This window comes from Camelina sativa, chromosome 17 (genome assembly GCF_030686135.1).
Source record: "Camelina sativa cultivar CO46 ecotype springtype chromosome 17, ASM3068613v1".
Classification (NCBI taxonomy): Eukaryota; Viridiplantae; Streptophyta; class Magnoliopsida; order Brassicales; family Brassicaceae; genus Camelina; species Camelina sativa.
This window is the reverse complement of record NC_141896.1, coordinates 2,312,984-2,337,653: the sequence shown is the minus strand read 5'-3', so window position 1 is coordinate 2,337,653 and position 24,670 is coordinate 2,312,984. Positions and strand designations below refer to the sequence as shown.

General features: G+C 37.3%; 8 protein-coding genes and 1 pseudogene across 25 annotated transcripts; 4 read left to right on the top strand and 5 right to left on the bottom strand.

The window, feature by feature from the left end:
• The first annotated feature begins 3,199 nt into the window (after window positions 1-3,199).
• LOC104754788 (LOB domain-containing protein 2-like) lies at window positions 3,200-5,188 on the top strand. Its single transcript, XM_010477057.2, has 2 exons — window positions 3,200-3,247; window positions 4,359-5,188. The coding sequence occupies exon 2, from the start codon at window positions 4,381-4,383 to the stop codon at window positions 5,014-5,016; it is 636 nt and encodes a 211-aa protein (XP_010475359.1). The 5' UTR covers window positions 3,200-3,247; window positions 4,359-4,380; the 3' UTR covers window positions 5,017-5,188.
• An 89-nt stretch (window positions 5,189-5,277) lies between these two features.
• Window positions 5,278-9,862, top strand: LOC104754785 (pentatricopeptide repeat-containing protein At1g06270). 13 transcript variants are annotated; one of them, XM_087494093.1, is made up of 10 exons: window positions 5,278-5,600; window positions 5,700-7,290; window positions 7,423-7,782; window positions 7,863-7,969; window positions 8,056-8,114; window positions 8,215-8,434; window positions 8,523-8,603; window positions 8,722-8,791; window positions 8,927-9,031; window positions 9,123-9,862. In XM_087494093.1, exon 2 carries the CDS (start codon window positions 5,768-5,770, stop codon window positions 6,788-6,790), a length of 1,023 nt encoding a protein of 340 aa, XP_087350219.1. In that variant the 5' UTR covers window positions 5,278-5,600; window positions 5,700-5,767; the 3' UTR covers window positions 6,791-7,290; window positions 7,423-7,782; window positions 7,863-7,969; window positions 8,056-8,114; window positions 8,215-8,434; window positions 8,523-8,603; window positions 8,722-8,791; window positions 8,927-9,031; window positions 9,123-9,862. The 13 variants fall into 13 exon arrangements, with proteins under 13 accessions (XP_087350219.1, XP_087350218.1, XP_087350217.1 ...); XM_087494092.1 differs by having other exon boundaries at window positions 8,523-8,608; XM_087494091.1 differs by having other exon boundaries at window positions 5,700-7,286; window positions 8,215-8,603.
• LOC104754784 (vignain) lies at window positions 7,359-8,660 on the bottom strand. Its single transcript, XM_010477053.3, has 2 exons — window positions 8,191-8,660; window positions 7,359-8,085 (listed from the first exon to the last, which is right to left on the bottom strand). The coding sequence occupies exons 1-2, from the start codon at window positions 8,633-8,635 to the stop codon at window positions 7,499-7,501; spliced, it is 1,032 nt and encodes a 343-aa protein (XP_010475355.2). The 5' UTR covers window positions 8,636-8,660; the 3' UTR covers window positions 7,359-7,498.
• Window positions 9,863-9,870: 8 nt separating the features above from the next.
• LOC109124901 (phospholipase A1-IIalpha-like) lies at window positions 9,871-11,810 on the top strand. 2 transcript variants are annotated; one of them, XM_087494081.1, is made up of 4 exons: window positions 9,871-10,245; window positions 10,320-10,677; window positions 11,011-11,331; window positions 11,429-11,637. In XM_087494081.1, the coding sequence occupies exons 1-4, from the start codon at window positions 10,010-10,012 to the stop codon at window positions 11,498-11,500; spliced, it is 987 nt and encodes a 328-aa protein (XP_087350207.1). In that variant the 5' UTR covers window positions 9,871-10,009; the 3' UTR covers window positions 11,501-11,637. The 2 variants fall into 2 exon arrangements, with proteins under 2 accessions (XP_087350207.1, XP_019094966.1); XM_019239421.2 differs by having other exon boundaries at window positions 9,928-10,245; window positions 11,011-11,810.
• LOC104754787 (uncharacterized) lies at window positions 11,796-13,827 on the bottom strand. The gene is made up of 6 exons (XM_010477056.3): window positions 13,235-13,827; window positions 12,915-13,156; window positions 12,677-12,822; window positions 12,492-12,573; window positions 12,301-12,373; window positions 11,796-12,184 (listed from the first exon to the last, which is right to left on the bottom strand). The coding sequence occupies exons 1-6, from the start codon at window positions 13,637-13,639 to the stop codon at window positions 12,113-12,115; spliced, it is 1,020 nt and encodes a 339-aa protein (XP_010475358.1). The 5' UTR covers window positions 13,640-13,827; the 3' UTR covers window positions 11,796-12,112.
• Window positions 13,828-13,979: 152 nt separating this feature from the next.
• On the bottom strand, window positions 13,980-17,945 carry LOC104754782 (transcription factor GTE4). Of its 5 annotated transcripts, none has more exons than XM_010477050.3 (6): window positions 17,748-17,945; window positions 15,177-17,474; window positions 15,031-15,079; window positions 14,838-14,948; window positions 14,659-14,744; window positions 13,980-14,433 (listed from the first exon to the last, which is right to left on the bottom strand). In XM_010477050.3, exons 2-5 carry the CDS (start codon window positions 17,286-17,288, stop codon window positions 14,698-14,700), a joined length of 2,319 nt encoding a protein of 772 aa, XP_010475352.2. In that variant the 5' UTR covers window positions 17,289-17,474; window positions 17,748-17,945; the 3' UTR covers window positions 13,980-14,433; window positions 14,659-14,697. The 5 variants fall into 5 exon arrangements, with proteins under 5 accessions (XP_010475352.2, XP_087350205.1, XP_010475351.2 ...); XM_087494079.1 differs by having other exon boundaries at window positions 13,980-14,490; window positions 15,177-17,625; window positions 17,748-17,938; XM_010477049.3 differs by having other exon boundaries at window positions 15,177-17,625; window positions 17,748-17,938.
• Window positions 17,946-18,409: 464 nt separating this feature from the next.
• On the bottom strand, window positions 18,410-18,807 carry LOC109130186 (CLAVATA3/ESR (CLE)-related protein 3 pseudogene; annotated as a pseudogene).
• A 1,313-nt stretch (window positions 18,808-20,120) lies between these two features.
• On the bottom strand, window positions 20,121-22,232 carry LOC104754781 (TOM1-like protein 2). The gene is made up of 4 exons (XM_010477047.2): window positions 22,043-22,232; window positions 21,247-21,747; window positions 20,859-21,140; window positions 20,121-20,723 (listed from the first exon to the last, which is right to left on the bottom strand). The coding sequence occupies exons 2-4, from the start codon at window positions 21,730-21,732 to the stop codon at window positions 20,346-20,348; spliced, it is 1,146 nt and encodes a 381-aa protein (XP_010475349.1). The 5' UTR covers window positions 21,733-21,747; window positions 22,043-22,232; the 3' UTR covers window positions 20,121-20,345.
• A 53-nt stretch (window positions 22,233-22,285) lies between these two features.
• LOC104754780 (mitochondrial ATP-independent inner membrane protease subunit 2) lies at window positions 22,286-24,648 on the top strand. The gene is made up of 5 exons (XM_010477046.3): window positions 22,286-22,550; window positions 23,066-23,241; window positions 23,776-23,959; window positions 24,068-24,174; window positions 24,273-24,648. Exons 1-5 carry the CDS (start codon window positions 22,479-22,481, stop codon window positions 24,352-24,354), a joined length of 621 nt encoding a protein of 206 aa, XP_010475348.2. The 5' UTR covers window positions 22,286-22,478; the 3' UTR covers window positions 24,355-24,648.
• The last annotated feature ends 22 nt before the right edge of the window (window positions 24,649-24,670 follow it).

The window sequence follows — 24,670 nt, the reverse complement described above, 5'->3', positions numbered from 1 at the left end:
TTGGTAATCTAAAAAATAAATAAGTTCAGGATAATTTGGGTGAAATTGTGGAAGGATTGAGTAAACTTTGACAATAACAGTAATTACATTTTGGCTCAGGAGGAGGATGCTAAAGTGAAGAGAGCGTTCCAGACTCTGCTGACTTACATGGGAAATAATGCTAAGAATCCAGATGAGAAGAAATTCTGGAAAATTAGACTCACAAACCAAACATTTCAGGTAAAAATCATTCAGCCATAAAGACGGGCATCAAATTTTACTTGATTAGTAAACAAATTAGATTTGAAGGATCAACAATATAATAAGTTTCATAAGCTAGAATTTTTTTAAGATAAGATTATGAGCAAGATAAGAGTTGAATAAATAATAGAAAAAAGATATCTGTATTGCCTAAGATTTGAATAGTGCATCAAAAAAGGTTTGGAAGAGAGATGAAAATTTTTGAGAAAAAAAAAAATTCTCAACCGTCTTTTTTAGCTTTCGATCAACAATAGTTATCAATATACAAATTGTATTTTGAGCGAGTGCAGATAATCCTCTCATAAAGCAAAATCATATATATTATTTTTTGAAACAAATGGAAAATCAACACTTAACAGTGATAATCACTACTTCCATAGTCATTTCTAAATCACATCACCTCAAAAATGAATCATTTATGAAAAAATTTATAGGAAAGACATAGCCTTGGTGGAAATTAAGATGAATATATTTGATGAAGTTCACTATTGTTTTTGTTTGAATAAAAAATGAGTTTGAATCGATTTTAGTATAAAAATTAGAGAAAAATCAAGAAATGTAAAGATCAGTGTGCATTTTTTAAGGTACCAACTTGCATTTTGTTGTGCAACAGTCAAAAGTTTTGAAAAAAAGTTTGAAAAGTTTAGGAGAAAACACTTAAAAATAAATTTGTTGAGAATGAAAGGATAAGTTTGTACAAAATTTTCAGTTTGATGAATTTTGGATCAAATTATGTAGGTATGTCAGGATGTCAAAACGTACACATCAAAAGTAACTGTGGGCACTCGCTTTCCTTACATCTCTCTCTCTTCCCTCTCATCTCTCTTTATTTGATTGTGGAGGTCATGCACCTATATGTATATTAACGACCAACTGTTGGTCATATACGCCTAAATTAAAAAAAAAATGAAATCGCTAATTTGTTATAATTTTATCATATACGCCTAAGTTAATCTTATGATAACTGTTAATTTAAATTGAGGAAACAGCAAAATCTATATATACATTTTTTGGAGACATTTAGCAAATAAATCTTGGAGTTGCTACTTATTTATAAGGAATGCCATTATCATTAAATTTTAAATTGAAATTTAAAACTAATATTTTGGGCTAAACAAAAATTCCTAAAATATCTCCTTAATCAATCAATGACTAATTACAACATTAAATTAATTACAATATCTTCAATTAATTCTTTACTATCCTTAAAACCAAACAAAATTAAAAGATTTTGTTTGAAATATAAAATAATATTTTAAATTAAAATTACGATTTTTTTAATCATCTTTGTTTGATTTATTAAGTTTACTTGCTTGAAATCATCATAAAATATATAAAATTAGTGTAACTATATTTTTTTGCATTTTTCTTTATTTGGATTTTGAAAAACGTGCATGTTCTTACTTAAGCAAGGAAGAAAAATTGTCTTTGGGTATGTAGCGGGATGAGTTTGTGTATTAATAAAAATTGAAAATCATATCATTAATTGTTGAGAAATACTTAGGTTCATTCCTGGGGTGAACCTTCTTGTTCACTTCTTCCTTTTTAACCAATCAAAATCTTCTATACATTATTTTATCTAAAAAATAAATCAAAATTAAATTAAAAAGCAAAACAGATTAAGGAAACAAATTCTGTAAAAAAAATTTTTTAAGTAAAGTTAAATATGTATTGGTTTGGTTTAGATTTTACAATTCAAACAAAATTATATGTCGGTTTGAGTTTACAAATGAAGTGGTTAGGATATATATTTTATAATTAAAACGAAATTATATGTCGGTTTGGGTTTACAAATGAAGTGGTTTGGGTATATATTTTATAACTAAAACAAAATTATATGTCGGTTTGAGTTTACGAATGAAGTGGTTAAGGTTTAGATTTTACAATTAGAACAAAATTATATGTTGGTTTGAGTTTACAAATGAGATGGTTAGGGTTTAGATTTTATAATTACTGTAGAACGAAATTATATGTCGGTTTGGGTTTACAAATGAGATGATTATTGTTTAGATTTTACAATTAATTGTTAGTAAATCATCAGTTCATTATTTTGTTAACACCATCGACATTAGAATATTAGGCATATCTAATTGAGTTTATTAAGTTACGATTATGTAAAATAATTAAATGCAATATTTTCCTATTTTTATAAAATCTTAAATGTTTACACATTAGTACTACTTCTATTCTATTTAAAATTTTCAAATTTCAAAAAACATTTTAAAAAAAAAATAAGAGACCCAAAATTAGAACTTACTATTGGAGGAGAAAATTTTAACTAAAAGATCATGAATTCTTATTTACAAAACAATACACAATTAATTCTTAAAAGATTCAAACAGGATATAAGTACCCCCAATATATGAACCCCCTGTTAATCTTGCTCTAAGACTTTTAGATTAGCATCGAGTTAAATCTTTACTGCTCAAAACACACACACGAGGTGAACATACGAGGCCAGTCTGATCGTGGCGCAGAAGATCGATGGTCTCCAACCACCAGATTCATGAGAATGTATACTCAGTTACTCATTAGTCCACTATACATATAATAAACCTAAGATGCTTTACCTAAAAAAAAAAAAAAGTCTTCCCAAAGTTATGCAATTATGACTATACGAAAACAAACTTAAATATTGAAACAACCAAAACTTTAATAGATTGATTTTTTCTAACATAGTATTATTTTTATTTCCACGTATTCTTTTCAAAAAAATCAAATATAAATTGAAAAAAAATCGTTTTGTTTATTGATTTCATAGTTGTTAATTGTCCTTTGTCATGAGCAACCTAAAACTCATAATCGACCCTTCATCCAAACACCTTTTTCTTTCATTAACCAAACAATCTTTTCATGTTCATCAGAGACAAACTCTTTGTGCACCATTATTCATCTTTCTTTATCCAAAATTTCAATAATAAATTATAAATACCCCTTATTATTAAGATAGCCCCATAGCTTCAATTGCTGTTAACACACAAATGAAGGTAAATAAAAGAGCCAAGAGGTTTGTATTAACCCTTCTCGAAATTATATATCTTCAAACTCTTATTATTCTTTTCTGGTATACATGTTTCATCTTATTTCCTTGTCAATTGTGACTACGGTGTGTATAGATTTTATAATGCTTCAATTAGTCTACCGGCCAGGTCCATGCATATATGTATATGTATATATATTTATGTGAGTCCCATAGAATTATAGCACTATATGAAAATTTTGTCATACTTAATTACCAAATATTTAGTACATCGTTCTCTCTTAATATGTTGGCTAGTAGTAATACGTGTAACTAATATATTAAGAGAGAAACAGTGAGTATGCAATATTGCAATATTAGCTAATCCCATATATTAATAGCTATAAGGACTGGTTGAAATGAAGACCATATATATTGCATATTCATGTACATTTAGAAACACATGCGCATGCATGCTTGTTGATTATAGAATCTTAGCTTTCGTTAAATTAATATATATATATTCCGACTCCTAATTTGTTTCTATTACGATATGTGTCTATTCTAAGTTCTTTATATTTTTTCCGTTAACTTCATATATTAAGTCATTGATATTTCAACATTAGAAACTATATAGGTTATCGAAACGTTTTTGATTTTTGTATACAATACTCTTTAACAAAACAAAAAAAAAATTATACGAAAAGCATAAATTGTATATAGTAGAAATATTTCACTCAAGTTATAAATTGTATAAGAAAAAGATTTATGATTTAATATTTTTTTTGTTAATATCATCGTTATTGTATTACACTAGAATCCAAGTCAGTATCGGCTTTACTGCTAAATCCAAAATCGGGTTTATGATCAAATACTTAGGGAAATGTAATGTAGCCAATCGACCATTTCTCTAAATTTATAATGTAAACTTTTTAGTATTAAACAACCAAAAGTGTAAACCTCTTCTATACCAATGTGAATTCTAATTCCCCAAAGTCACGTTAGAATATCAGTATCAAATTAATCGTCAAAAGATTAATAGGTTTTAACAACTAATCAAACCCTAGATTAGCGATATAGCTAGACGATTCTTGTTTAACTTTTTTAATGTCTTCACCTGATCAATCACTGACATCTATAATTGTGTTATAATTTTAAGTTTCCTTTACTAAGGACATGACATGATGCAAAGGAACTCCAATACCACCAACAACAACAACAACATCTCCAATAACTCATCGTCGCATCAAGCATGTGCGTCATGCAAACACCAAAGGAAGAAATGCAACAACGAATGTATCTTATCCCCGTATTACCCAGCCCGGAAGACGAAAGAGTTTCAGGCCGTGCACAAGGTCTTCGGTGTCAGTAACGTACAGAAAATGGTACGGACAGTACGTGAAGAGGACCGTACCAAGCTGTCTGATTCTCTGACATGGGAAGCTCTATGGAGACAGAAAGATCCAGTCCTTGGCTCTTATGGAGAGTATAGGAGGATTTGTGAAGAGCTCAAGCTATACAAAAGCTTGGTTCATAATCAACCTCTCCTTGGTTGGGATAATAATAATTATCAACGAGTATATACCAACAATAACAACAACAAGACCGGATTAGTGATGAATTCAAGTGGTTCGGGAGGATTTAGTGTTAACAATAACAATGGTGTTGGCGGTGTGAATGGGGAGATTGTTATTGGTGGATCATATACATCAAGAGATTTGCAAAGTGGTTGGGAAAATCTAAAGCACGATCAAAGGCAACAGTGTTATACAGTGATCAACAGTTTTAAACAAGGACAACACTATCTCCCACGTTAAGTACCTATAATGTTTAATTGTTACGTAATACGAAGCATGTTATTAGTTGACTATTTCATAATTACTGAAATTCGTGTTGTATTTTATGTCTGCCAGACTAAAGAAAAAGTTGTACTGTTTAATAGTAAAATTTCATAGTTAATTTGGAATTTTTAATGAAATAATTAGATTATGTACGTTGTTTAGATAAAAGTGACTGAACCGATCAATTTCCGGTTTAGACTAAACCTTTTGAACAAATCCGGTTAGGTTTAATAAGACAGAGGCTGGTATAGAATCAAAACGCAACTCTTCTCTACTCTTCAGTCTGAAGAAGATACCTTGTTCAAATCACCCATTCAATCTGCTTCTACATATCAAATCTGTGGAGGACGTATTCGATCGAAGCTCAATGGGTATTTCGGATTACTCACTTTGATCCGATTTACCAAATTTCAAGTCATTGTCTGTAAATTTGAGTTCTCCGGATCTTGCCGTCCAGTTGTTCGATGATATTCCCCTGTGAAGGAAAATATCATTCCTCCCAGCTCCTTCTCCAGTTACCTGATAATTCCTCCTAGAATAAGCTTGAATTTGTCTCAAAGGTATGACTTTTGCTACTAAAAGAAGATCCTTTTGTATTGAACATTACTACATCATCGACGTTAGTTGACTGACTCAGGTGTACTTAATGTTTACGACAGGAAAGGAAGTATTTTTCTGATGCCAAGTTGATGAATTTATAGTCAATCAGGTCTTTTGAGAATAGGAAATGGCAATTCGCTTGACACATTTGCGAAAACCCCTTGCTTATTCTCGGTCCTGCATCCCGTTGTCTCGGTCAATCTCTTCTTTTGAAGCGGTTGAAAAGGCTATAAAATGTGCTGTTGAAACAAAGGAGTATCTTCGAATCCCTGACCTTGTTGTGTCACTCAAAGAGCCTTACCAAAACTCAACGTTATTCTCTTTTCTCTCTGCTTTCCACCATCATCATAGAATCAGAGTCATTGATGAAATCCTCCAAAGTTTTGTGCCTGTGAGACCACGTTCTCTGCCAAAGATTGTCTACTCCAGCCTTCTTACTTACTGTCTTCAGAGTTCTGATCCGCTTCCTCTGTCTTTCGCAATCTTACAGCGCACTCTTCGTTCTGGCTGTCTTCCTAATCCACAGACACATCTCCTTCTGTCTGATGCTTGGCTTGAACGGCGACGAGGATCCCAGTCTGTTGCAGATATTATTAATGAGATGAAACTGATTGGATATAGCCCTGATACTGGAACTTGCAATTATTTAGTTTCCTCTCTCTGTGCTGTTGATAAGTTGGATGAGGCGGTTATAGTTGTTGAGGAAATGAGTGCAGCTGGCTGTATTCCTGATGTGGAAAGTTATGGGGCGGTGATTAATTCATTGTGTTTGGCTAGAAAGACTAACGATTTGGTGAATATTGTGAAAAAAATGGTGTGCAAAGCTGGGATTTCTCCACGGAAAGGGATGTTGACAAAAGTAGCATCAGCTTTGAGAGCCAACAGGGAAACTTGGAAAGCCATTGAGATGATCGAGTTTGTAGAAAGTAGAGATTACCCTGTGGAGTTTGAGAGCTATGAGGTAGTAGTCGAGGGTTGCCTAGAGGTTAGGGAATATATTTTGGCAGGGAAGATGGTTATGAGAATGACTGATAGAGGGTTCATACCATATATCAAGGTTAGGCAAAAAGTGGTCGAGCGTCTTACTAGCATCGGTGAATGGAAGCTTGCTTGTACTGTTAGACAAAGGCTTTCGGAACTGAAGTCCTAGGTATTTCCTGTAGTCGTCATCAGATAAATGTTACAATTTTGTAAGAATAGCTGTAGTTCCGATCCTGGAATGTGAAACTCATACCCCAAACTTGGGAATATTTTTTGTTGTTTCTGATTAGACATATTTTTGTTTTATAATAGTTCAATTTGCCTCCATATCTTGTAATTGCTGTGCGCTCCATCTGCAAGTTTGTTGTGTCAAGTGAGCATAAAGAGAATGTGTTGGTATACTGAAATCATTGGAAGCTGATGCTGAATTTTGTTTTTGCGGACTTATGTGGATGCTATTTGTTGTCACTTGTTGTCATCAGTCATCGTAAGAAGTTTAGCTTATATCTTAGGTTGTGAGGATTCTCCTTTTCCATGAGACCCTTGTGTTTGTTCAATATCACTAGACTTAATGCCAAGCCTTAAAAGAAGCAAGTTATCAAGCAGAATGCTTCTAGGAGAAAGTATCATCAACTCGTTCAAGCAAACATCGTGTGCTTAATTAGGCAGGTATTATAGTAAACATATGTTTCTCTTATAATGGCAAATTATCTTTAGAATTCTGTTATAATCGCATATGGTTCTCAATTATCTCTAGTACTTTATTTCAGACTCGTAATTATTTTAGCTGCGCTATTGCAGATTGTCATACAGAGAGAATTGTCATATTTCTGTTATCCAAAAGGAAAGGCTCTAAAGCTTCTGGAGATTTGTAGACTCACTGAAAGGGATAACTTGCGAGCATAGCAATACCACATTTACCTGTCTGTTCACTTAAACCGCGCTCCATCCGTACGTAGCCTTCTTCACCCCAGCCCGTTCCCCATGAATTCTTTACGATCCAGTACTTTTGATCGCCTTCTGCTCCATATCCAACAACAGTCACTCCATGGTTGAGATTTGTTCCACAGTAGCTTGTGAAAACACCAGAACTGTAGAGCTGAAAGATAAATCCACCAGCGTCTATTCCAACCGATACTGGCTGTTGAGCTGCAGCTATTTGTAGGCTCGCCTCGTTCTGGGCTACCTTTTTGAAACCTTGTATCGTAACCACCTTATTTTTGGTTTTTTCTTGGTCGCAGGTACCCTCTATGCCTGTGTATGGATAGTCGGTCTCGGTGACGAGTCCACCATTGGTTTTGATGTATTCGAATGCTGTTTCCATTAATCCACCGCTACAGCCTTTGTTGTAAGTATCGACATCACAATCTATGAGTTGTTGCTCTGAGAGAGACACTAAGTTTCCTGTTTTGATTTTGTTGATGCCTTCAATAGCTGCCACTGCAGAGAATGCCCAGCAACCTCCTGCATCAAGAAAAAGAAAACGCAATCAGGTTGTCATCAGTATAGTTATGAACGTTGGCAAAATCTTAATTTTAGAATGAATTGTGTAAGAGCATAGTTTCATACCGCATTTTCCTTGATTTCTAATAGGAGTCACAGCACCTTGTTTCCTCCAGTCCACAGCAGCCGGCACATCGCCTGTTGGGTCACAAACCGGCCTCTCTTTCCTGTGTAACCTCGAGGAAGACGTGTTCAAACCGAGAAAATGGGCCTTAAACTCAGAATTGGTCATGTCCGCGAATCTGTTATCCGTTAACTTAAAGGGCAAGTGGAGGGAGTTGATGTAGTCAATCAACTGGACGTTAGACTGGTATATCCCAAACCGTAGCATCCACTCATCTCTTCCTCCATATAGTTTGCTGTGGGTTTTAAGCCAATTCTCAAACCGCTGCTTCAAGGTTTTGTGCGGGTCATACATAGAGGAATTGACGGAACATAGTCTTGAAGCTATCAAGACAAAGCAAATCGAAACGACCAAGGTCAGGTTAGAATTTTTAAGTACGTTCAGCATTTTTGTTTGTTTTAAGATGGAGTTTGGGAAATGAGTTTTCTCTATGGTATATAACCTTCAGTGATGTGCTGCTTTCCTGGTCACAGGTTTTGTGTTTTGTTGCAGTTCCAGTGGGACAAGTTTCCTTCTGTCTGATTCTTAACAATATGCAGATACGTAAGTTTAAGAGTTTAGTCGTAGAATTTGGTTTATTTTAGTCAACTGATATATGTTTATGTTATGCCTATTTCTCCAGAAATCGTATTTTTTGTCCTGAAAACTGGAATTTTCTCTTCTTTTGACAATTTGCAGGTAGCATACTCGCTGTAAAACTAGTGCTGGTTTGGTTTCTCTGAAAATTGTTGACAATTCTGGAGCTATGGAAAAGCATGTGACGAAGAAATTAGAGTCTTCCAGGTACATATTACTTATTGTAGCACTTGTAATACTTACAATGATGATTCTAGTTTGTTTAACTCATGGTTTATGTTACTGCTAAATATGGTAGGATCAAGTTCATGACTGTCAGAAACCCTGTTGAGAAACTTTTCTCAGATGTGGTTCAAGACTTGCTTGCTGAAGCCTCTTTAGGTTCTGGAAAACCATTTTGGTTCCGAAAATGTAAAACGAGGATGATGCTTGGGGTTGCCATGCCGATCTTTATAATCTGTTTACTTCTCTGAGACAGTATGTCATGTCAGTCCATTGCAGATGACCGAAACTTGAGTCGCAGACAAATCTTTGAGAATGAAGAGCTTTCCGATGTCACAAGTGCCCATGTACAAAAACTCTTGAAAGGTTCATTTACAGAGGGAGTGTCGCAAAATGAAGATACTGGTCGTAAGGGGTGGTTGATTCTATTTGATTATTTGAAGTACGGTCTACATATTGAACAACCTGTTCTGGCAAGCGTATCAGTGGGATTTGATGGTTACATCTGCTTGTGAGAAATTTAGCTTCAGGTTTGGCATTGATGCGAGATGATAAAATCTTGACGAACAAGGCAGAGTAGAGAACATGAATACAAAGAAACTCACCGGTCAAGTGGCTGAGCATAATCCCCTGCTTCGGTTCTGGATAGACGTTTCTGGTTTGGTTAAACCGAAATCATATTGGACAGGCCAGAGGGAAATTGTCTTTGATTAATTTGATATTTGATGTAACTAACAAAACATGTTTTAAGCGTTGGTTAACCGTTGAAACTGATGTTAATACTATAAATTGTTATATGCGTACACTTAACAAAAACTTAAATCAGCACTATATATGTGAAGGACCGTGCATCAAGGACCAATTCCTTCACGCATTATTCAACTCTTTCACACAAGGAGCCATGTTACTATCCAATAATCAAGATCAAGAAGATAAAGGTTTGTAAAAAAATCGAAGGCAAATATGTTGAACGACATAGCAAAGAGATGGAAGGAGCTGAATGGCCAAAAGAAATGGCAAGGCCTGCTTGATCCACTTGACCCGGATCTTCGCCGCTACCTCATTCACTATGGCGAGATGTCTCAGGTTGGTTACGACGCCTTTAATTGGGACCGTAAGTCCAGATATGCTGGTGACTGTTATTATTCCAAGAAACAACTCTTTGCTCGAACCGGCTTCATTAAAGCCAACCCTTTCAGGTACTTGCCATATGCCCTAAATGTTTCATATTGGATTCGACAACAACATTAGCTTACCCGTAGAAGATTTTCAGGTATGAGGTGACCAAGTACATCTACGCAACAGCTTCCCTAAACTTACCAATCTGTTTCATCGTCAAGTCTTTGTCAAAGGATGCATCTCGCGTGCAGACTAACTGGATGGGTTACATTGCGGTTGCTACAGACCAAGGAAAAGCGATGTTAGGAAGGAGAGACATTGTTGTGGCATGGAGAGGAACACTTCAGCCATATGAATGGGCTAATGATTTCGATTTTCCACTTGAGTCAGCTATCTCGGTTTTCCCGGTAAAAGACCCCAAAGATAGCCCTCGTATTGGAAGTGGCTGGCTCGACATCTACACCGCTTCTGATTCTCGCTCGCCTTATGACAAGACTAGTGCACGAGAACAGGTCCTCACCTTTCTCTTTATCATCATATCAGTGCGGACCATTTTATTTATTTTGAAACATCATGACCGGACCAGGACTGCTCCAAACCTAAGCCCACCACAGGCCAGGAAAAAACCCGCTGGACCATTTCATTTCTTGGGGTGCCTGGTGCCTTTTTAAGGTCCAATGCAGTCCCGCCCGCGGGTTAGAATCAGTGACAGGGGTTTAACTTATCATGGCTGATGGGTTGAGCTCATAACATGGCGTGGCGACCGATGAAAACATTAACAACCCTACTTCCTTATCTCCTTCTTTCTCCTAATGGATGGCATTGTGTCTTGGTTTTGGTTTTAGGTACAAGGAGAGCTCAAGAGGTTGCTGGAAGTTTACAAGAATGAAGAAGTAAGCATCACTTTCACTGGCCATAGCTTGGGCGCCGTTATGTCAGTTCTATCAGCTGCAGATATAGTCTATGGCAAAAACAGCATCATCAATATAAGTCTTCAAAAAAAGCAAGTTCCTATCACAGTTTTTGCTTTCGGAAGTCCTCGGATTGGAGACCAAGACTTCAAAAAAATCGTCGACTCACTCAAACCACTAAACATCCTAAGAATAGTAAATGTTCCAGATGTCGCACCACATTATCCACTCTTACTGTATGCAGAAATAGGCGAGGTATTAGAGATCAATACATTGAACTCCACGTACCTGAAACGGTCTCTGAACTTTAGGAACTACCATAACCTGGAGATTTATCTGCACGGCATCGCAGGGATGCAAGATACAGCCGGGGTATTCAAGCTGGAGATTGGCCGGGATATTTCTTTGGTCAATAAAGGATTAGATGCTCTGAAGGACGAGTACTTAGTGCCAAGTACCTGGAGGTGTCTGGCAAACAAAGGGATGGTTCAAATGAATGATGGGACATGGAAGCTGAATGTCCACAGAAGAGATCATGATGATAATGATGCTGCTGATGATGACTCCTCCTCCTCAACTAGTAACCAACTACAAGAGCTTAATACAGTTTAGTTACTAAATCTTATAAAAGGTTCCGCACAATATGTTTGTACACAAAGAATCAAAGAACCGAATCTCAGTCAGTCTATGCAAATGCAATCCAAGATGAAGAAGACAAGTTGACAAATTCGAAATTTCTGTACTCGGTTAAATTCGAACCTCTCTTGGATGCGAGCAAATTTATAACATAAAGTGGTTGCTTGGATCAACTCTCATGTGAATTTCCACTGTGATAGTCACGCATGCACAAGAAGCAAAGACGTGAAATCACCATAAACAATAGCCGCACTAAGAGAGGAAAATTCTAAGCTAGAGCTAGGTTTGAACTATTTCGTATGAGAACACATTAATTTGTACTTTCAGATCCCAAGAAACCACGCCTGACACTCATTCATAAGTTATAACGCCATTAAATAATGACTCTGACCGCATCATATCATTTGTCTGGCCTTTCGAGACTTGAATTCTCACTCTCCATTTCGATTATGTGAGTGAGCCTATCGTAAACCTGTCGTGGCGAAATGCAACAAAAACCATACATTAAAACTTAAATAAAGATAACATCTTCATTCTTGCTTCCTTTAGAAGCATAGCGTACAAGACATAAACAAAGAAGAAACATACTGCAGAGAGTTGCTCCTTGTCATCCTGTATGGTAGCGCCTTTATCCACTTCTGTGACACATGATGAATCATACCTAAAGATATATGGAATAAGAAAACTTAATCTGTTGCGCTAAATTGAAATGTGCGTTGATATAGATAATGCCTTTCGATGAAGTTTTTTTTGAAAGAATCTGACTGGAGTTTCCTTACCAATCTCGTGGAATGGCAGCCACCTCCCGAGCCGAGTGATTAAAAGGGCCCCTTAACTCAACACCATACTCTTTGATCAGATCTGCACAGCACATATGGTTAAAAACATATTTATGATCTCAGTACAGAACCAACAGGGAAAAGATGAGATATAATAAAACATGGAGAAGAAGACTTGTCAATGCCTTTAAATGTAGGGCAAGGAGCACGGTTCATCTTTTGACAAACAGAGAGAAACCAGTCTACACCAACAGCCAAGCGAGCAGCAACATTGTTGGATGTTTTCTCGCATTCCCTCATGAGCAAGTTATTAGCCGGTATATCTCCATACCTTGAAGAAGAAGAAGACAATGAATGTTAATGGCTGTCTTGAAAACCAATACCAGTCAAAAAAAAGTTTAAGACTTTAATCAGTTACAGAACTTGAAACCAAGCTCAGCGAGTCTCTGGGAACACCACAAGAAATGGCGACTCTCGTCATCAGCAACATGAGCAAAGTCATCAAAGAAGTTGTGACCCAAAAGGTGGAAGAAAGGGGAGAAACGAGCAACAGTGTCCCAAGCCAAATCAATAGCATTGAGCTCGACATGAGCGAGGTTGTGAAGCATATGAGCATTGAGAGGAAGCTTCGAATCTTTCGGATTTGGTACTTCGTTCGTCGCTACCTGCAAAATACAAAGAAGCTGATTTTGATAAACTCAAACTCAAATCAAAATTAGATAGAGAGAGAAAAAAACACGGACGAGGAGTGGTTTGGGAGGACGAGCAGGAGAAGAAGGAAGATGTGAGATTGAACCAACGGGGAGATTCTCACGTCGCCAACGCGAGAAAGCTAAATGGGAGATATGAGATTTGGAGAGAGGGTCAGAGGTTGAGAGGACGAGAGCTCCGAGATCGGCGAGAGAAGACGCCGCCGAGACCTGAGCGGAGAAGTCGGCGGAAACGGAGTCGGAAGAAGGGAGGAGAGGACCCGTAGGTCCCCAGAGACGGAGGTCATTGACAGGACTCTTTCTCCAGCTTTCCAGACCAGACCAAAGCTTGTGTTGCTTCGTTGAAGAAGAAGAAGAAGAAGAGAGAGCAGTGGAGATGGTGAGAGAACGAGGAGACAGAGAATTCAGTGGAAAGGGACGCAGATGATGAATCAACATTCTTCTTTCAACCCTTCTCTCAATGCTTCTTCACAGCTCCTCTTTCATAGCCTTTGGACATTGCTTCATCTTTTCCCAAAAAGCTTTGGTTTTTTTTACCAACACAAAACCTCCTCATAAGTTTACTGTGGTAGAAAGATCCTTCGATATCGAACTCCAAATACGAAATTCAAATTGCCATGTTTACATGTTTTTTTGATGTAAGTTGAAACCAATTCGGAAATTGAACTTTTAAAAACTCTGGTAGTACGACTCCTTAGCAATCCATTGTATAGATCAAATAGAGAAGAGGATAGATAAGGGTAGTAGTAATAGTGTGGAAGCAAGGAGAAACCAAAGCTAACAGAAGGGGTCACAAACTCACAAGCTTACAATACTACAAGTTTTTTTAAGAATCCAGAATCTTTGATTCAAAAGAACCTAACTAAAATGATCAAGCAGTCAAACCAACTAAACCCGCTAAAAACAAAAGACCGAGAGAGAGTGTGAGAGGCAGAGATATACAAAGTAAGACACCAAACCCAACCAACCCCTACGGTTACATCTAAAGTAGACAAACACAGCCATAATCCTCCTACTACGTCAAAAAAAAAAAATTAAGAATAATAGATTTTTCTTCTTCTTTTTTACTCTAACAGTGATATGAATATGATACACATAATCTTTTCCTCCCATGAAAGATAAAAACCAACCCCATCCACTCTATTATTTCTCTGCCCCCAAAGCCTGTACGGTCATCATCCTTCCTTCACCTCCCAAATCCTCTTCTACTCTACTTCCATCTTTCCAACGCCCTGTTGTTTCCACCATAAAAACCATCACACCCCGGTTACATATACAACTAGAGATTCCTATGTATGTTTCAAGGCAGCACCAGCTATCAGCAAATTTATATAACAAACTACCCAGGATATATATGGACCAGCAACATTCAACATGCCAAAATGAAGATAAGGAAGATGTTTTTGACAACACATATGCTCTTTAGATTAACAGTGGATGGATAGCTATGAACTTACATATTTGTCAACATCAACCCTCCTCTTGTACACTAGTCTCTAGGTCTGATCTGATCCAGATGACGAAGAGCTGTCACTGTCCGAATCTGCACGCCCAATACAGAGGGGTTTAGTAATTAAAAATTCACATTAGCAATGTCTCAGAGGACATGTTAGAAAACTCAGAGAGAAGCATGTACCACTAGAAGAGCTGGAACCACTGGAAGAGCTGCTTGAGCTACTTGATCTGCTTGTCTCATTGTTTTGCTTCTCCACTTGCGAAGGTAATGGTGTAGGAAGTGTCTTTTTAGCTGCGGTAACAATTATTATCCGTAAGTTGTTCATACCAAATATAGGGAAGTAATATATCTAAGAAGATCCCGGTAAAATTACCTGTGTTGCCACCCTCCCTAGAAAACTCATGTGCCACTGGTGCTGGAGCCTGCAATTAAGAGGAAAAACAAACGAAGATGAGCATACAATTTCAAGTAAAACAAGAAAGAAAATAACAAAAGGAGTAAAATTCTCGGGATAACTACCATCTGTTGTTGGCTATTCCTCTCGGCTTCTGCTCTAGCTTGAATAGCTAGCTCAGCTTTTCTCTTTTTCTTGCTCAAGCCCTTTTTGTAGTTGGTTACAAATCTATCCAACTCCCATAAGGTCTCTGGATCAACACTATCAATATCAACCTCAATTTCTTCATCCCGTAGCTTCACAGCAGTATTCCTCTTGTTAACAATTTGTACAATTGCATCTAGTTTATCTGGAGGCAAGTTTTGCAAGTGGCCACTTAGCTTCTGCTTCTCCTCATATGTCATATCTCTTTTATTTGGTTCGTTGGCCTTCGGCTTCTTCAGAGCAGGTGTCCTTCCAGAAGGTGTTGCACTAGTTGGTGTTCTTCCAGGTGTTGTAGTTGGTTGGCGATTACTCCAGTCTGCTCTGTCTATCGTATTCCTCACATTAATCGGTGGTGGCGGCATTGTAGGACCAAGTCTAGACCTCATTGTATGAGATGGAAGATTCATTTCATAACCAGTGACAAATCTCATTTCGCGAGTGTAGTCTGCCTCTATTACAGCCCATTTTTCCTCAAAGATCTGTAATAGTGTTTCCGCCATGACATGGACATCTTGTCCTGGTGGGTTGTAAGTCATGGCATTGTGGAAAGTAAGTCTAACATCATCTGCAAATTCTCTTGGTGACTTGTACATATTTTTAGTTAACGCAGACTTTATAGTTCCCAAATCCATAGGGTGCTCGATAATGGTGAAGTAATCATGCAAACCTAGACCCTTCACGTCTACTGGAGCATTAAACACCCAACCATGCTTATGTTTCATCAGCCTTTCAAGTAGAGCACTGCAAGTCTTGAAAACTTTAGACCCTGCACTAAACCCATGCCCAGCATCTCCTCCGTGCTTCTTCGCACTTGATTTTGATTTCTTGTTACTCTCTGCAGGTGGTAACTTGTCACCAAGTAAAAACTCTGAAGTTCTATAAAACTGATTTGCCTTGGGCGTCCTTTTCTCTTTCTCCACATGCTCATGGACTCCCTGAGTATTCTCCAACACTGATATGCTTAGTTGATTTACAGGCCTTGGTGCTCTGATGACCTCACGAGGAAGTCCAGCTGAGGCAAACCCAGAGAGAATCCTTCCTCCACCATTATTAACACCAGTGTTAATCAAAACACGAGAATCATTGTATGCACCAATCTCACCCTCTTTATCCTCTATCTTCTTTACCATACCTCTGACCACGTTAAGCTGATCCTCAAGCTTCTTCCTGATCTCCTCTTTCTGTTGCTTCGTCGTGGAAGCTACACGTATCCTAATACGACCATCTGCGTCCTCCTCCATAGGCATGCTTCCAGCAGCAGCAGCAGCGTGAGCAGAATCAGAGGAAAGGCCTGCGGGCTGTTGGGCATCTCTTTCAACAAGGTTTTCAGGGTGAGCTTCTTTTATCAGATTATCTGCATCTACCACGTGGACATATTCCTCAGAAGACACTTCAATTGGATTCTTATCAACAACAAGTGTATTGACATCTTCCACTGATAGGGATTGAGAAGGTACTTCAATAGGGTTCTTGTCAACGATCACCGTATTACCATCTTCTTGGGCAAGGCTTTTAGGAGGTTCCTTGATAGAGTTTTCATCAACAACCACTGTATTGACATCATCTTGAGCTTTGTGGCTTTCAGAGGGTGCATCAACAGACTTGTCGCCTACAATAGCGTTCACATCATCATCCTGACCCAAAGGAACGCTCTTATCCGTGGCATCATCCTGAGGTTGGACATGAGAAAAAGCTTCCACAAGAGGCTTGTCAATGACTTTATCTGAATCATCACCAGGCAAATTGTCTGAACGTGCTTGAGTTGAGTTTTTGGCTATACTAGCCCCATCGTCTTCCTGAGCAACGTCTTGGACAGAATCCTTCACCACGACTATAGGATCCACGGACTCTGAAGCTAGAGTTTCAGGAGGATTCACATCATTCTCGTTTTCTAAATTCGCCTCTGGTTTGTCGATGGCAAAGAAGGGCGACTGTTTTCTTTGACCTTTGCCTTTCCTCTTATAAACTTTAATGATTTGCTTCTCTCTAGCTCCATCGATTCCTTCTCCTCCGTTAACAGGCTCCGACGCCATACATATACTTCCGAAACCCTAATTTCACGCTCTTAATTTTTGCCCTAAATTGATGCCTTTTTTTTTCTTCACTTCTCCCGATTACTACTGTCAGAAAAGCCCACAAATCAGCCGAAATCAAATCTTCCACCGTGAAAACCCTAATTTCCAGAACGATTCTGAGAGAGTGTGTGCAAATTTGTGAGACTGCACAAGAAGGCCCACGAAATTAGGGTTTCTGAATCAAATTTGACGCAGCAAGTAGAAGTCGGCTATATACGATTTCAAAATTCCCAGAATAAGAAGAACAGAGACAATTAGGTCATTCGAATCTCAGACCTTTGAGATCGACACGAACCTTTGGGAAAAAGAAAAAGAAAAAAGGGAGAAAACTTTCTTCAGGAAACGGAACCAGTAGAAAGGTAAGGGGAAAGCAAGAATTGATCTGGAGAAAGGAGAAATTGGATGAAGCTTTTTTACCTCAGCGAGCTTGGGAGAGAGAAGGCGCCGCAAGAGCGAGGAAGAAGAAGAAGAAGAAGCAACCCAGCGTTAGATTTTTTCGACTCGTTTACCCGACCCGATAGCTTTTTTAGGTTTGGGCCTCACAAAGCAAATCACTTTCCCAAATATATTAAAAAGCCTAATAATCAAATTAAATTAAATAAAAATACACTTCTCAACAACAACAAAACAATAATATATTGAAATAATACCATTTTCTCGAAAACATTAATTTATATTATATATCCATAATTTGTGAGAGATATTTAAGTGAAGGAGATTTATGATGGAGATTGGAGACTATTTGCTAAAATTAGGACAACATACAGTATATTTTTAAAAATAAATTTGATAAAAATCATAATATTTCTTTCCTAAATTGGTAAAAATTTCAGTGTGAGATAGATACGATGATGGAGTTCTACCATGCATAATTTTTCTCTTCCAAATTATGTGTAATATACTAGCTAGCTAGCGGACTATATATGCAACTGAATACAATAAATTGTGTTGCCAGCATGCAGCTCTATATATAGTCCTGGAAAAACAAAATATGTATCTCATAGTTCTGTGTTGTTAATTTCATGTTTGATATAAATGTTTGTATCATAATACGTTACATATGTCGAGCTAGCAAGCTGTTTTAGGTGACACGTCTTTCTTATTTGAAGATTAGAGCTCGAATACATTACACCATTTGGATCGGATTAAGTTAAAAGGTTTTAATCATATTGAACCTTTCTCTCAAAAATGGCATTACATATTTTTACATTCTTCTAGGTCAGTGATGCCTCGGGTCAGGACCGCCAGGACTGAGACGCTTCGAGTCAAGAGTATTTCCAAGGATCATCTCTTCGCCTTCTGATCTCACCTTCAGCTCTTTCAACCTCTCAAAAAGCTCTCGTCTAATCTGTTCCAAACGGATTGGACCAGAAATACTCTCTTCCGCAACCAAACGTCGACAGTGGTGCACCGAGGTAAATTTGAGTACTAGAATTAGCAACACCAAACAAACCCATAATAACTTGAGACTTCCCATATATGTATAACTTCCTCTTAAATCTTTAAGGTAATAAGCTAAGTATAAAGTCTTTGAAGTTTAAAGGTTGATCTCCATATACCCTCAACATCAATGGTTTATATAGGAAGCTAAAGCTTTACTGAGTGTTCATTCATCAATCTATATTTAAGTTGAAATCTAGTCAGATATATCTAATATATTATATAGCTTCCTATACATCCCTAAATTCATTTGATCCTCAATATGTCATGTATTATATATTTCTCTAAGAACACTTGCAAGGTCATCATCACTTGATTGCGTTTGCATTATATGATTATTTTTCATGTTTTGGGGGTATAACATATACCTTTCCATATATGCCTATATTTTTTATGGCGAACGTAGTAAGTGACGTAATGTTAATTAATTTCTATAGTTTTCTAAAAACACACAAAAACATAATTTACCACAAAACAAAGAGCAAGTATCTGATTAATATATAGCTATGAGAAAAAAAAAACATAAGAAATTGTAATTCATATCCATGTCATTTTTATTCCAAACCATAGGTGCATGTTTCCATGGTTGGAAACAAAAAAATTGTTTCCATAAAATATATAACAAATTAAGAGCAACTGGAGTTTATTAGTAATTCCATAGAACCCAAATGTATAGTAACTACAAAATCATTTATTTATTTAGGAATCAGGATATCTAGCAAAATGTCAAAATCTCTTTCTTTTTGGTTGATGGAGTGAAATGGATAACCAATGAAGATAGCCGCATGACGTTTTCAGAGTTGGGAATGTATGCATAGAATAGGTGGTGGAGACCAATCTATAACCTTTTTTGGATAAAGAACCAATCTATAACCTTAAACGATGAATATATAAGTCCACCAAGACATATTCTATTGTTTTATTTGATGTAAAATAGCATAAGTGGTTACGGCCACGTCCACTTCAATTTTTAGAGCATGTCGACGACATAAGAAGCTGATTATAGAAGCATCAATAGACGAAAAGCATAAAGCACGACAAAATATTTGAGAAAAGTGGTGACGCTTCATGAATTAACTAATCTTCGTTGCAGTGAAACAAATCGTCTATATGCACTAAACTAAGTTATAAAATTACTCATATCATGTAATCTCGATAGGTTTGTGCACTGTACCATTTTTGGGTCCATCTTTAAATTTAGCATGTTTCAAGAAGAATGTTAGACTCCATTCTATCATTTCGAGCGAGTTAATCTGAGAATGAGGTGAATCTATCAATCCATTTATACCACCCAGCAGGGAAGTTAGATACTAACCTCACAAGTCACAACACATATAAGCAATTTAGCTAAGTGCAGAACAAAACACCTCGTATAAAATGTTTCGGGTGAAGATTCACCTACGGCTTAAAAATGTCTATAAAAACCACTTTATAACACAAAGCGAGAAACGAAGCTAAAACGGTTCCACACTGCTAGTAGGAATCCATTGTTATAATTTAAAAGCAACAACCATCAAGAACAAATCTTAGCAACATTCTGATATCCATTTCGGAAGAAAGACAAACAAAGACTGCTCATTTCTCATCTTCATCACTCGAAAGCCCGAGTTCTATTTTCACCTGCTTATCCTCTTTGACGGGTTTGTCGGAGGAGCCTGATGATTCTGAATGTTTTGTGTCATCCCCGTCACCTATTTTCTTTACAGGTTGCTGTTCTTCCTCTGTTTGTTTCGGACCAGCATCTTTGCTTCCTGATGATTCTTGTTCCACCATGGAGGCTTTCTTCTCAGTTTCATCAGGCTTCTTGTAACTAGATAGAACGCGTTGGAGCTCATCATTCAGATGCAGAGCCTCGAAAAGGACTCCCTCGTCGTCTGTTGTGCTCTCTATGATCATTTGAATCAACGGCTGACATTGCTTACATTTCTCCATCAGGCTTACCGTTAGATCGTCCTGTAACCATAACATATAACCTCATTACTTACTTTTGTCCAGTAAAAGTTTCAATGAATACTCAAAACACACATAGCTGAAAAAGAGTAATGTTTTTTTATAAAGCTTAATGAGCAAATAATTGCAAAAGATTACCTCTGAGTGATTCGGCTTCCCTTCAGTATTCAACATGCTAGAGAGTAACTCGAGGCTGTTCCTTGTAATCTCAATCTGTTCTTTCTTATCCTCTATCGATAAGTTCCCAAAATTATAATCAAGACCTTCATCCTCCCCACGAGCCTGTACTTGATTAGGAACCGGATAGCTACCAGGTGGAGGAACTGGAACAGGCCGTTGCATAAGAGACTCCAGAGAGGTTTGTCCCGGCATTGAGTTCTCTTCACCACGAGCGTTTAAACTGTTTACGCCTTCTAAGCTCTAAGAATAAATCACAAAAAAGGAATAAGAAAAACAGAGAATGACACAAACTAACAAGAAAACGTCTTTTGCATAATAAGCAAATCAGATTCAGGAGAGATTTTACCATATAAGTCTGATGAAACACAGGAAGATAAGTAAGATCTTGGGATTGTCCCCAAGCTCTAATAAGCTGAAAAGCTCGTTTCCTGTTCTCAGGATCAGCTTCACCGTTCTTAACTAACCAAACCATCTCATCAAGAACCTTCTCAGAAGCAACTTCAGAGAAAACCTTCTCGCAGTTCATTGCACAAGCTTCTAAAAGCTCAAGGCTCAGCCTTTGGCTCACAGGGCTCCTACCTGAGATCTTCCTCTTGATAGCTCTAACAATCTCAGTGCCGTTAAACTCGTCGTTGTTAATCTGAGCACAAATCCTCATGTTCATTCCCCAATTAGGCTCCTCCAACGTCTCTAAAGTAGCTTCGTCCACCATTTTTGATTCCAAGGTTGGAGCTTGAAGCATATCTTTCACTTTCTCACTAACCATTCTGCTCATCTGAGCTCCACCAGTCTTCAGCTTCTCTCCCCATTCCGCAATCTTCAATTTGTCCATATTCTTGTGATCCACCTACACAATTAACCCAAAAATTTTATCTAATTTCACGAAGCTCTAAAAAACCCTAATTTGATTTCCGATTCGGTTTCGAGTCTAATATTTAAACAGCACGCAATCGTAAAATCCAAATCAAGATCAATCAACCACATATATCAAAACCTAATGAGCAAAGATCAGGGAAGGAAGAAAATTACAATAAATTAGATCTATGATCTATCAGAAGTGATGATCCTTGACACTAGAGAAGAACATATAAATTGAAAATTGAATTAAAGAAAAAGTGAGAACATGAGATGAAGTTTCTTACAGATGATCCAAGTCAAAGATCTTTTCGTAAGTTGTTGTATGTGTTTGGTATTTGTCTTTGATTATTTAAGCTTCAATCTGCAAATCTGTCGGAACGAAATGTTCAGCAGAGAGAGTTAGAAAAGAGAAGGAGAAGATGAACACGTGGCATGTTGACAAAGCCTAACTCGAACTTCTTGTCAGGACTTTTCTTGTTGGGGTTAATGTGATCAATTATTTAATTCAGGATGAAAATTCGAACAGTAGAAAAATAGTTCCAAGGCTAATTTAAACACTGTTTAAAAGTTTAGACTCTTTTGGGCAATATTTGGAAATCACGAGATTTTTATGACCGACGAACCCATAAAACACTAGTTCGACCACGGCGGCGAGGAGGAGGCTGAGAAAACCGACGCGGTGAAGGAGTCCATTCCGATTAGAGTCATTACCATTCAAAGATGGCCTCCATCACAAATTGGGTCCGATACATGGCTCACAAGCTCGAGTATTCTCTCACTCTCAGCCTCAAGGTTCTTTCTTATAACTCTATCACTCTGTGACTCAGTTTGAGTTATGCTTCAGTCCTTGCCATTGCCTTACAGGATTTATGGAATTTTGAACTTTCTGATTCTCTCTGTGTAATTCATAAAAATTTGGATTTTGGATTTGATTAAATTGACTAGGGTTTCTGATTTTATTTTTCCATCCAATTTTGATTTATCTTAAGGGAATTGCATCCATAAAAGCGCCATTGTTCAAGAAAGTTTGCTTCTTTCGCTATGCAAACAAAATCTTCGATGCTTTTCGTTGGTGTTGTTACTATAATAAAAGGGCTCACTTTGCTGTTAAAAAAAGAAAAGAAAAGGGAAATACTTTATGCTAAGGGATCATTCTTTAATATGATCAGATTAAATCCATTGATTGTTTTGGTCCTCTGCTTGTATCTTCTGCTGAACCTCAAGCTGTTTCTTTCAGTTCATTGAGTTGTAAGTGTGCATGTATAATCTGTTTTATTTACCATCCTTGGGTTACTCTGTCTGTTCAGAAACATACTAGAGAGAAGCTCAGTGACCGGGAACTCTTTGGTGTAGTCGTGAAGAATCTATTTTATGGAAAGATAACCTACTTACACAACTCCAATAAAGGACAAGAGATGGCCCCAACCATGGGAACAAATGAAAACACGCTACTTGTCCGTAAGCTACCAGTTGTTGATACAAGGTATGTTTCTTGGCGTTAAGGGTTTGTCTTTTGAGTTTCACTTAGACCTTGAAGTTACACGCTACTGTAGTTGCACCGCTAGTTACCTGACAAGGGTCATGGGTTTTCTTTTTGATTGTTTTTTATTTACTTTCATGGATTTCGGACTTGTAAGTTGTAAGTAGGCATGAACGTTTTCTATTGTAAATCAAAACCGTGAGACAAGGTAATCATCTTTGTGAGGAGAGCTAAGTCTCTCATTTTCGTTGATTTTAAGACAAAAGTTTAGATTTTTGTTGTTTTGCTCTGAAAATATTGTATAGTGGGCGTATGTCTACTTACTTTGATGCAGATTGAAATGGACGGAATTGATTAGGTTGGCATAAATAAATGTATCAACTCTGATGAGCCCATTGAAATTGTGAATTCTGCGTTTCAGCTTTTTGATGTATATAAACATCAGTTGAATCCCCCCTAGTTCTCAAGCCTTAACTAATCATGTGCATGGTTATTACTTATGAGTGATGCCCATCTGACTTTTGTGGTTTTGTCTAGGTACGTTTTCATTGGGGATGCTGTTGTCTTGAAGGACCCGAATGAAACAAATAAGTATCTAGTCAGAAGATTGGCAGCTTTAGAAGGATCTGAAATGGTTTCAAGTGATGCAAAAGACGAGCCTTTTGTTCTTGAAAAGGATCAGTGCTGGGTTGTAGCTGAGAACCAAGAGGTGAAATCTAAGGTACACCATTTTACTTTTTCGGTAACACCACACACTTGCAGAAATCTCGCAATGATGCGTTACATAAGAGAAACTGAATCTGTGTATACTTTTGGTATGTTTGAATAGGAAGCATATGATAGTCGAACATTTGGTCCGATTTCAATGACGGACATAGTAGGAAGAGCCATATATTGTCTGAGGACAGCTGTGGATCATGGTCCAGTAAGTAACAGGTAAGAGAAGAAGAGGGTATCATCTCCAATCAGCTTTTTCATCTTTCTGTTATTCTTTTCTTACTGAGAGAGAAACAAATCCTGTTTGGTCTGAACAGTGAATTTGCCATGGAAGAGGATTCTCCAATCCTGGCGGTAGAACTTGATGTGGATGAAATGGCAAAAGACCACAAGGCGTAATAATAACAAGGAAACATCTCGCAACACATTTCACTGTCTCTTTGTTTCAGTTTCTAAACTCTCCAATGTAGATGTCATTGGGAGATGTTTGTGGCAAATGTTGGCCCCACTTGGTTCTAATCTTAATACGGATACTGTTTGAGTGTTGAGGAAAATAGGTTCATTCATGGTGGCTTTATCCTCTATGAACAAACCATTTTCTTTAGAGAATCCAAAAAGCATGGTTTTAAAACCGAGCTGAACAAGTCTGTACCGAAAATAAAATAATATGAAATTGATTTCGGTTTGGTTAAATTGTGACCGGAAATTAGTTTGC